Source organism: Engystomops pustulosus, chromosome 1 (genome assembly GCF_040894005.1).
Source record: "Engystomops pustulosus chromosome 1, aEngPut4.maternal, whole genome shotgun sequence".
In the NCBI taxonomy this organism is placed as follows: domain Eukaryota; kingdom Metazoa; phylum Chordata; class Amphibia; order Anura; family Leptodactylidae; genus Engystomops; species Engystomops pustulosus.
In genome coordinates this window covers 98,375,052-98,386,582 of record NC_092411.1, presented here as the reverse complement: position 1 = coordinate 98,386,582, position 11,531 = coordinate 98,375,052, and the positions used below count along the sequence as shown (strand labels likewise).

The window sequence follows — 11,531 nt, the reverse complement described above, 5'->3', positions numbered from 1 at the left end:
CTGTTTCATGTCCCAAAATTTGCGGAAAGGATCAATGCACCCTATTCAGATGCTCTGGAATACTGCAGGGAGATTTTGGAGGATTCTGCACACAGGAGCTATTGACACTGCACAGATAATGTAAATATTGACTTTTTATGTTATTTAATTTTGATCAGGTATAACACACTTGCTCTACGATTGCCTTCTATTTTGTTTGTTGTTTCGTTTTAATTGTTTTTTTTTTTTACAAAAATTGAATGAAACAAAGAACATTCAATTCTCTTCACCTACTGTGTGGTTACATATGAAAAACCACAACCCGGAATATTTCCTGAAAGTCATATGTAACACAAAAAACTCTTACACGTTTCTGAATTAAGTGTTTATTTCACACCATCCTCATTTATTTATTACCTATGTAATGGCGTTCTTACTCAAATTCTTATGAACCGCGGAGGGTTCAGTTATTGTGCGGCTAATACAATGGCGCACATCTAAAAGTGACTTTCTCATTAGCTTATTTTATAGGTATATATATTTTTAATTGGGTTACCATTGAGTAACATACAATGATAGATCTTTGTGAAGCTCAGTGCAATCTTCTGCAAAAAATGTTTGGCACCCCCTGTGGATTTAACATTCTCCTTGCTGTATATTTTGGTAAATATACACATGTAGGCTATGTATGAACTCCTCACATCTTACTGTTTTAGGACAGTATATTTTCTTTATATAAGTATTCTGGATTTGTACATACTTTGGAGGAAATTTAGAATTTTTAGATTTTTTAATGTAATTTTTGCATTTTATTACTGTTTGCTGCAAAGTTGCATGAAGGTGGTGGTGTGTATGAATTTAAAAGTTATTTTTGTATACATGGTAAGCAGCGATTTCTGAAAACAAGATAGATTTTGACAGAATAGGAGCTTCTTACTTTGTGTGGTATATATTTTTAAACACATTTGTGGATTGCAACCAAATATTGCATGATTTTTGTTAAAGCATTTTTGGGAGAGTAAATTCTTGTTGCGCTGCGTAATCGGTGTCCGCTATATACTGTAAATAAAGGAATTATTATTATTAGCATCAGACTTCTGATGGTGGACTTCTGGTAGGTAGGGCAGCTAGTTGACAGAAGTGGAGAGATTTTGATTCTTTCTTGGAAAAGTTTCTATAAGAAAAGAATTAGGGATCGTACTGGAAAATTTTGAGGAGTAACCAGTGTGGGAATACCTCCAAAGAGTTCCTTAGAAATTCTTCCACTTTATCTCCTTCATGAGGTGTAGATCATAGTCCTGAGTCCTGAAAAGACTCTGAAAAAAGAAATCTCAGTTAGTATATACATCATACATACATCATTTAGATTTTAGAAGTCCATATAAATAACCCCTTACTGGCCAGGAGTCACCCCTGTCTGTTCTCACTCAAGGGAAGTAAGATTCCTTTTTACTGAGACTGGCAATTAAGGAGTTGTGTATGTATGTGGAGACTTATAGCCATGGATGCTCCACTTCCAATTCTTGGAAAATAAGCAAAAAAGTTGTCTAGAATGGGATAAGGAAAACTATGCCACTTTTTGCTACCTTGAAAGGGTAGCAAATGATCCTACAGCATGTCATGAGGCCTCTTGTAGGTCATGCTTCATGTTAAGAGAGCTGCCTTACAAGGTAGCTAAAACAGGTTATCCTTATCCCATCCTGGAAAACTTATTTGCATATTGCCTCATTTAGGTGAAGACATAGGAGGCTGGCAATAGGTCCAGTATGCTCAGGGTAAGAGAAAACCGTGGCCTTGGTCATTGACATGTGATGGACATTTAGAGAGTGTAAAAACCATAGCTTGTTCATACCCAGTCATCTTAAATTCAATGGAAAACCTGTGACCCTGAATTTCCCTTGTGGAGAACTTTGGAATTGCTTGTGCGCTATATGGAAACCTCTATGACTTCTTGTACAATCCTCTTATGACGTAGGGTGACCTACTTGAATGCAGAGTTGATTTATCAACCTTCTATCCTTATGTGGATAGATTAGATCCAATTGAATTATGGAGATCTACCCTTAAGAGAGAAAAGAGTTGTAATCATAAAAGCATAGATCTATTTGTGGCTGTTTCTTTCCTGAAAAGAACCTCTTTGTAGCTAGCCGATGTATTTAAGAAGTGTCTGCGCCAGCCTTGTGTCGCAGCCACACTGTTTCGGGCAAGACAGAAAAAAAGTGTGCACCTAAAGTGGCGTGTTAAAGCTTAGTCTGAGTTTGCGACACATTTATAACAGTGATTCGACAGAATTGTGTTGCATGATGTATGTTAAAGGTGCAACAAAAATAAGTGCAAGGCGAACCAAGGATCATGTGGTCTCCTCAGTCTTATATAGACGGTTCAATGGTGATTGATAGATTAGTTACAGCTTACTAACCTATCTTGTCTGGGGACTTAAACCAGATTTGTGTGTGGAACAGGAAAAAAAAAATAAAATCATAAACATTTCAGGTATTACAAGTCCCAATCTCTTAAAATATAAAAACGGCTATTGCAGACGATAACTTTCTGTTACGGAGTTCATGTGGAATTAAAAGTGATCAAAAGGTTGTACAGTCTCCGAAATGGTAGCAATGAAAACATCATCGTGCCCCAAATAAATGACATCCCCACACTTACTAAATATGGTGAAACAAAGCCTTTTTTTTTAATAAAATGTTTTAATTTGGAAAATTCTACTAAAACATAATAAAACCTACATAAATCTGATATCCCTGTGCATATAAATGCATATACCTTATGCATATATGCATATGCCAGCCCCCAGTAGTATATAGCCTGCCAGCCCCCTCTAGTTTATAGCCTGCCAGCATCCTGTAGTACAGTGGTGGCGAACCTATGGCACGGGTGCCAGAGGTGGCACTTGGAGCCATTTCTGTGGGCACTCAGACCATCATCTCAGGACAGAGTTCACCAAATATGACCAAATCCACCAAGTCCCAGGCAACTTAAGAGATGCTGCTCTCAGCGCTATTTTAAAGCAACACTTCATTGGCTGTTAGGAACTGCAGGAAAAGTGAGATGGTGTTGGAGGCGTTGGAGGTCATCTTGCTGGACCAACCACTTTTCCTCTACAGAGAGACCCTGGAGAGAAGCTACAACGAGAGTATTAATTTGCCCTCGTTCTTTCAACTGTATTGGTGGCTTCAGGGGGGCGATACAATTGAAAGATGTGGAAGAACATTTAGCAATAAGTTACTGCTTAAAATGCCATGTTGGCACTTCACGGGAAAATAAGTGGATTTTGGTTGTAGTTTTGGCACTCGGTCTCCAAAAGGTTCGCCATCACTGCTGTAGTATATAGCCTGGCAGCCCGCTGTAGTATATAGCCTGCCAGCCTCCTGTAGTATATAGCCTGCCAGCCCCCTGTAGTATATAGCCTGCCAGCCCCCTGTAGTATATAGCCTCCCAGCCCCTGCCCCCAATATAATGCCTGTAAGAAGAAAACAAACAGTGTACTCACCTTTCGATGCCCCCCTTCTCCCCCCGGCAGGTCCTCTTCTATACAGCGATGCTCTGGCATTGGTTCTGTGTCCCTGCGCCGTCCGTCGGAGGCACCATGACGTCAGCCACCTGCAGACATCATAGTGTGTGCTGATGCCGGCACACATAATAGGACGTTAGCGAGCGGCTATGATGCAGCTGATGATAGAAGAGGACCTGCCCGGGGGGGGGGGGGGGGGGTTGTCGTCGATAGGTGAGTACACTGGGTTTTTTTCTTGACTCGAGTATAAGCCGAGGTGAGGTTTTTTTAGCACATTTTTTGTATACTTGAGTATATACACTCACCGGCCACTTCATTAGGTACACCTGTCCAGCTGCTCGTTAACACTTAATTTCTAATCAGCCAATCACATGGCGGCAACTCAGTGCATTTAGGCATGTAGATATGGTCAAGACAATCTCCTGCAGTTCAAACCGAGCATCAGTATGGGGAAGAAAGGTGATTTGAGTGCCTTTGAACGTGGCATGGTTGTTGGTGCCAGAAGGGCTGGTCTGAGTATTTCAGAAACTGCTGATCTACTGGGATTTTCACGCACCTTTGAGGCAGATGGGCTACAGCAGCAGAAGACCACACCGGGTGCCACTCATTTCAGCTAAGAACAGGAAACTAAGGCTACAATTTGCACAAGCTCATTGAAATTGGACAGTAGATTGAAAAAACGTTGCCTGGTCTGATGAGTTTCGATTTCTGCTGCGGCATTCGGATGGTAGGGTCAGAATTTGGCGTCAACAACATGAAAGCATGGATCCATCCTGCCTTGTATCAACGGTTCAGGCTGGTGGTGGTGGTGTCATGGTGTGGGGAATATTTTCTTGGCACTCTTTGGGCCTCTTGGTACCAATTGAGCATCGTTGCAACGCCACAGCCTACCTGAGTATTGTTGCTGACCATGTCCATCCCTTTATGAACACAATGTACCCAACATCTGATGGCTACTTTCAGCAGGATAATGCGCCATGTCATAAAGCTGGAATCATCTCAGACTGGTTTCTTGAACATGACAATGAGTTCACTGTACTCAAATGGCCTCCACAGTCACCAGATCTCAATCCAATAGAGCATCTTTGGGATGTGGTGGAACGGGAGATTTGCATCATGGATGTGCAGCCGACAAATCTACGACAACTGTGTGATGCCATCATGTCAATATGGACCAAAATCTCTGAGGAATGCTTCCAGCACCTTGTTATATCTATGCCACGAAGAATTGAGGCAGTTCTGAAGGCAAAAGGGGGTCCAACCCGTTACTAGCATGGTGTACCTAATAAAGTGGCCGGTGAGTGTACAGTATATAAATAAATGCATGTATATTAATGTGATATACCGATGCAAAGAATAAAGGGTAGGTGTCCGTTGGCGCACACAGTGAAAGCCACAAAAACTGAGCACACAAGAAAATGGTGTAAATTTGTTTTTCATCCATTTTTTTCAGCTTTTTCCAGTACATGGAATATTAAATACAGTCACTAGGAAGTGCAATTTGTTACGCAGAAAACAAACCCTCATACAGATCTGTGCACAGAAAAATAAAATAAGTTATGGATTTTTAAAGGAAGCAAAACAACAAAAAAAATACAATTTACCACTTGCAGACCTCTCTTATTTTAAGTTACTTGGTGTATTTCCATGGTTTGTATACAAATGATTTCACAGACATCAAAAACAGAAGTTCTTTTCTTCTTAAGAGAAAATATGTCTCTCTCTATGCATATCTGGAGACAATCTGTGCTTTGTCAGTAGAAAAGAAGCATATGACCGTGTCTGCCCTGCTAGTGCAGGAATCCACATTGGTCAGGGTTAATTCCCTTCTTCTTGTATATGGTCAGCTTGTTAGTATACTGGATGGAATACTGAAAGAGTTATATACACATGGTCCACGTTTACATCTTCTCTATATGGGGGCACTGATTTTGCATGTTGTCCTAAGGTCTATTTGAAAAAACTATTTATAGGGAAATTTTTGCTTCAATATATTTTTAGGAATATAGACTATAAAAATGTCTAATCTTTTTTTTTTTTGTGGTTATTATCTATTTTGTGTAAAACGTTTCGGGGGTTGGCCATATGAAGATTCACAATTTTTGTACCTTGATCAAGGATCTATCTTTATATTTGTCCTATTTGTCCAAACATTAAGCCAGAAGTGCTTCAGAGGCTTCACCAGAGCCCCTCCAGGCTCAGTCTTCACAGACTAAGGCTGTATTCTCACGAACGTGTGCTTTCTTTAGTCCTGTATTTGTTTGCTGTATGAATCAGTATATACGTTTTTCATCAATATGTGAATGTATGTCACTGTACCTGTTCCGTATCCATATAATATATGTTGGGCTGGCAAATGATGGCTGACCATTGGCTGGCTGACAGAATGCACCAACCAATAGTTCTGGTCTCCCTGCATGTATACAACCCGTATTTTAAACGTTCCCATAGTCTTCTCTCGGGCCAAAGGACGGCAATACATGAGAAACTAGGACATGCTCTATATTTTTTTTACGGATGGCTGTATTGCCCATTAAAATGAATGGAGACGTATGTGCAACATCCCCCACCGGGGCCTAGCCTTTTCTTGGGGCCTGGAGTCAGCCTGGGGCCCGCAGTACCTGAGTGGCTGGCGGTTGCGGCCTAGGCACGCTAGTGTCACGGTGCTTGGTATGGGGAACCGGAGGGCTGTCCTACAGCCTGGCAGGTCTCCAGCGGGGCGGTGTTGGCAAGAAATGATGAGGGAGAGGCAGCTATAGCGGTTCTCCCTGGGGCAACCCTTTGGTGTCTGGAGTATGAGTCTCTGTATGGTGGACAGGGTGCCCGTGATGGTGACAGCCGTAGTAGCAGGGACCAGACGGAGGCAGACGTTGAACAAAAATAACTTACAGTTCTTTATTGGAACCGACAGGAACAGTAGCAACGTGCCTTATCAGAATGGTAGAATGCTGGAGATGCAGTTGGAGGGAGCCACAGGAGTAGATCACCAGCCAGGATGCAAAGGGCAGGCTGGGAAGTAGCTGTGTCCTAGTAGGATGTTTCAGCTTGTCCTGGGTTGCTTCAGATATCACCCTTGAAGGTAGGATGATATCCCTTTCCTCTAACTCACTACACTCTTCAGGCAGGGAGCTGAGCTCTCCTGCTCTGGTCTGGTGTGCTGGCTGCACTGACTCTTCTAAGTCTGACTGGGATCTTCCTCAGCTAACTCTGATCTGAGAGTGAACTCTAGAACTTTCCTGACCAGGGGTTTTATTACTCTCACTGGTCAGGTGGTAGTTACTCCTCCAATTGCATCCCAGCTTACAATACAAGAGGATAACACATGTGATTGGTTGCTGGAATTACATCACATAAAACAATTAACTCCTGCCTTACCAGGCAGACTCTACCGCTGCAGTGTTCCCCTGTGTTATGTAGTGACATGCTGTTGGACTGATCAGACCCTACACAGGCTGCAAGCTACATGGTGGGACGTATTTCGCAACAACCCCTCTACCTTTCATCGGCAGGGGTGTTGCATATGCTACACACAAATAGAGACATTCTCATACATTTGTGTGAATGCAGCCCTATACACGGCCTTCAAACACTTATCTGCCTGTCCCATCCCCAATGCTTCTAGCGCACATAGCAAGTCATTACAGTTTTATACCCCTTCCTCAATGTGCAATTACGAGCTCTGACTGCGATGCACCAAATAAATTATGGCCATGTGCCACATTATTAAATCACAATGAAAACTAACAAACAATGTGCCACTAATTGATACAATTTTGTGTGCTGGTACAAGGAGGAGTTAACAGAGGGGAAAAGGCAGACAGTGTAACAGCCTGTGAAGCCAGATTACGGAGGGGCTGTGGTAACAACCCCCAGTTTGTTGTGCACAACAAGATGGGGATCCTGTTAAACAACATTTATCTTACAGTATTATGGAGCTCACAAGCCTTGATAAAGGCTGCACGCCCAAGAATTGCGACTATTTTCTCCCTTATACCACCTCCACATAATGTTGGCATTTAGGGAAGTTCAGTGGCCCGACCCAGTGCATTAGCTATATGTATCCTGTGGCAGTTCCTGGTACTGTTTATGGTGCAGGCAGGTAGGGCTCTGAGTATATCAGGTACAACACTTGGTTGCGGGGTTAACATCAAGCCTGGTGCGCTATTTAAAAATCCCCCCCCCCTCACCATCAGGGCCTCATTTATCAAACGTATCTGAGAGCAAAATGCTAATGGTAACCAATCATAACTCAGCTTTCCTTTTATAAATTACTATGCTCATGAGCAATTAGAGCAGTTTCGTTTTAAAGGGAACCTGTGGAGGCATAATCCATGAAATAAAATTTTAAATGAGATGTAAATTGATTGTATAAAGTTATGGAGGTGGAGCATTTAACACTGAAGTCAAGCTCTCTTTACCCCATCTTGACATCTAGAGAGCCAGTTATCTGTTGAATTCAAAGTGATTTTATTCACCCATGGCAATATAAAGGGAGCTGCCTCATCGTATGTTTCTTGGGATATTGACTGTACAAACCTGTGGATTGTTGGAGATGTGAACCCAGGGGCGTAACTTGAGGGGGTGCAGAGGATGCGGTCGCAACCGGGCCCAAGAGGCTTTGGGGGCCCATAAAGTCTCACTTTCCCATATGAGAAGACTAGTACTATGAACCATACATTATAGTCGGGGGGCCTGGCACAGACTTTGCACTGGGGCCCATCAGCGTCAAGTTACGCCACTGTGTGCACCCACATTTGGACAATTGGACTGTGTGCCAGAGTGCCAGTTATGATGTCCCTTGATGCAAGACAGTGAATTACAGCAGCGGGGACGTCCTGAGAGAGCTTGACTTCAGTGCTAAACTCCCCGCCTCCCTTACTATACAGCCAATTTACTTCTTACAGAAAAGTTGATTTTATTGATTGTTCCACCACATTCAGCCATGAAAGATACATAACCTGAAAGGTGTTCAGCTGCTTCACAACATACTGGTAGGGGTTAATTAGGTCAGTGTGTGTGTAAGCTGCAGGCTACATTGCCGTCACTATCAAATACATGAAACCTGACAAACAGCCAGTGTGAATAGAGCTCTACTCCACACAAAGAAGGTGTGCGCTGTGAGGGGTATATATAAATTGGGGTTGGCACCATGTCACCTTCTGCCTCAGGCTATAAATGACTTCTGTGTGTGGCTACATTAATTTTCTATTTTCCACCTCATTAATTCCCAGCCCCCATGTACAATAGTCCTCTTAGACAGCTATTAGACGGTAATATGTATGGCCTCTCCCCTGACAGGAATGTCCTACATGGACACAGTCCACCCGCCACCCTGTATGGCCTGCAGGACGATTATTATACCACACGACTTCGCTAATAAGTCAGTTGAGAGCAGGTCCGCGCGTTCCCGCCATGTGTTATCCTGAGGCGCGCGCCTTCAGATACGATGCACTCGGCCAGGCGCGCCCCCGCGAGTGTTCCGTGCGCGTCCTCGGCGCTATGCATAATAGCGGCTCTGCGCGTCCACGGCGCTGCAGCTGCTCTCATCTTTCTTTCTGTGCTTGGCCCGTCCTGTTATTCATTTGTTCTTGCCTCAGCTGTCACCCTGCGCTCCGCTCGCCCTATGACTAACCTCTGAGCCCTCACACTACAGTCCCCATCCTCCGCTATTCGCAGAATATTGTCCTTTACACGCCCCCCTAGCCTCCGTGTATACCGGGCTCTCCTCCCCCAAATGATAGCATGTCTAATCCCCTAGCCGGGTGCCATGCCCTCCTCCCTGTGCCATGGTAGCCTCCTGATGCTTGCAGCCAGCCACTGGCCACTGTGACTTTCCTGTCTCACCTTCCATCACCCTCCTCCAAGCTGGATTGTGACGGCGGCGCAGAAGGTTTCTTCTTCATGCACTATATTATTTTCATTCCAAGATAAAACTGTGGTTTTGCTGGTTCCTGTCTCGTAACTTCCCTTTTCTGTGTTTTTCTCGCTGGTGGTAATGTAATATTTGTTCTGTCATTGTCACTTGTTATTTGTGGGGGGGCCGTGTATATTTCCTGCTTGTTTTTAGCTCATTTCTTTTGTGGCATGGCGGTCGCACTGCTTTGAGGGGTCCGGTATAATGGAATGATTATATGTCAATGCCCTATTATTTATAGGGTAAATGGGAGTCGGGGGATGGAACAATGCCCTGGGAGCATTGTCTAGATGTTTTGTCATTGATGCTTTGCTTTTTGGCTTCACCCTTTTATATTTTAAGACTGTGATTGTTTTGTTTGGAAATATTTTACGGTCATTTGCAACTTCTCTAAACTGTGCTTCATTTCTTAACTAGGTGGGAGAAGCGAGGAGCTGGCAGCAATGCCTCCCAAAATGGCATCCGTGCGATTTACGGTTACGCCGACCAAGATTGATGATATAGGGGCAGTATCGGACACAAGCCCAGACCTTAGTTCTTCTTCCCGTGTGCGGTTCAGCTCTAGAGAAAGCGTCAGGGATGCCAGTCGAAGTGAAGCTTACAGTGACAGCTCATTGGCAACCACCGCTGTGGATCCGACTAGTGAAAGGACTACAAACCCAATGGACAGTGGAGAAGGTAGGCAGTGTTATTATAAGAGAAGAAAAGACATAAAGCTGTGGGCAGAGATTGTTTGATTTGAGATTGTGGGGCATGACTTGACATTTGGCCATGCTAGTTTCAAGCTGCAAAATCAACTTTGTGTCAACTAGCTAAGGAAGATGCACCTGTACCCTTAGGCTGTGTTCACACATTGTGCAGTACAACAGCTGAGGAGAGAAGATTTACCTAATTACATTGCTGTTAACATTAGTGTTTACAAAACACAATGTTGGCGCATGTGTCAATTCTTTGCTTGTTTTGTTGACATATTGAACTAACATTGCATTTGTAAATGCAACTGTTCACAGCAATGTCATTAATAAAATTTCCTCTTCTCAGATGTTGTAATGCAAACATTATTTGTTGGTCAATATACATTTGTAAATAAGTCATTGGTCTCATTTGTAGCTATTGTTTTTTTTGTTTTTTTTGTTTGTTTTTTTAAACCACTTGGCACTCCTTGACGTACTATTACTGCATGAAGTACAGTAACTTGGCACTCCAAGCAATAATACAGGCGGTCCCCTACTTAAGGGCACCCGAATTACAGACGACCCCTAGTTAAAGACGGGCCCCTCTTCCCACTGTGACCTCTGGTGAAGCTCTCTGGATGCTTTACTTTGCTCCCAGGCTATAAGGTGTCTGTAATGAAGCTTTATTGATCATCCCATTAAAGCAAAAAATTTTGAAAATCCAATTGTGACTGGGACAAAAAAAAAATTTTGTCTGGAGTTACAATGATAAAATATACAGTTACGGCTTACATACAAATTAAACTTAAGTACAAAACCAGGGAACCTATCGTGTACGTAATCCGGGGACTGCCTGTAGTACATCATGGAGCCGATGCTGGTTCAGCTCTACACCAGAGCTGACCTGGCATGTATCTTACAGTTCACATCCCTGTGTAACAACTTCGGTCAGAGCAAGATCTGTTTGTGGGTTTTAATCCATTAAAATCCGGTATTTAAATGCCTGCAGGGATATTCCCTGCTTGATTGGCACCCATCGCAGCGTTTTTGGGGGTGCTATGGCAACCCTGGGGTCTGGATCTTAGACAGCTGTCAAAAAAGTAAAAAAACAGATACAATAGCAATTTTTTAAAAAATTTTGCCATTTTTAATTTGTTTTAAAATAAACACAAAACTTATTAACCAAAATTTACCACTAACGTGAAATACAGTCTCAAAATCACGTTGGTAAGTTAAAGTGTTCAAAACCATAAAAATAGACACATGTCAGATTACAGTAAATGAGAATGAGCCTTAAAGGGGTTGTCCACTTTCGGCAAATATTTGATATTTGTTTGGTTTGTGTAAAGTAAAGTTATACAATTTCCCAATATATTTTCTGTATCAATTCCTCACAGTTTTATAGATCGCTGCTTGTTGTACCGCTATAGAAAGCTTC

General features: G+C 42.8%; 1 protein-coding gene across 3 annotated transcripts in view; it reads left to right on the top strand.

Annotated features, from left to right (window-relative positions):
• Positions 1-8,985: 8,985 nt before the first annotated feature.
• Positions 8,986-11,531, top strand: part of SLC12A6 (solute carrier family 12 member 6) — a 35,558-nt gene continuing 33,012 nt past the window's right edge. The window contains exons 1-2 of one of the 3 annotated variants that reach the window (XM_072149518.1): positions 8,986-9,497; positions 9,837-10,097. In XM_072149518.1, the coding sequence (XP_072005619.1) occupies positions 9,863-10,097 (235 nt within the window). In that variant the 5' untranslated portion in view covers positions 8,986-9,497; positions 9,837-9,862. Of the gene's footprint in view, positions 9,498-9,538; positions 9,662-9,836; positions 10,098-11,531 lie in introns of those variants that run through there. The other 2 variants (XM_072149509.1, XM_072149528.1) reach the window with 2 other exon arrangements.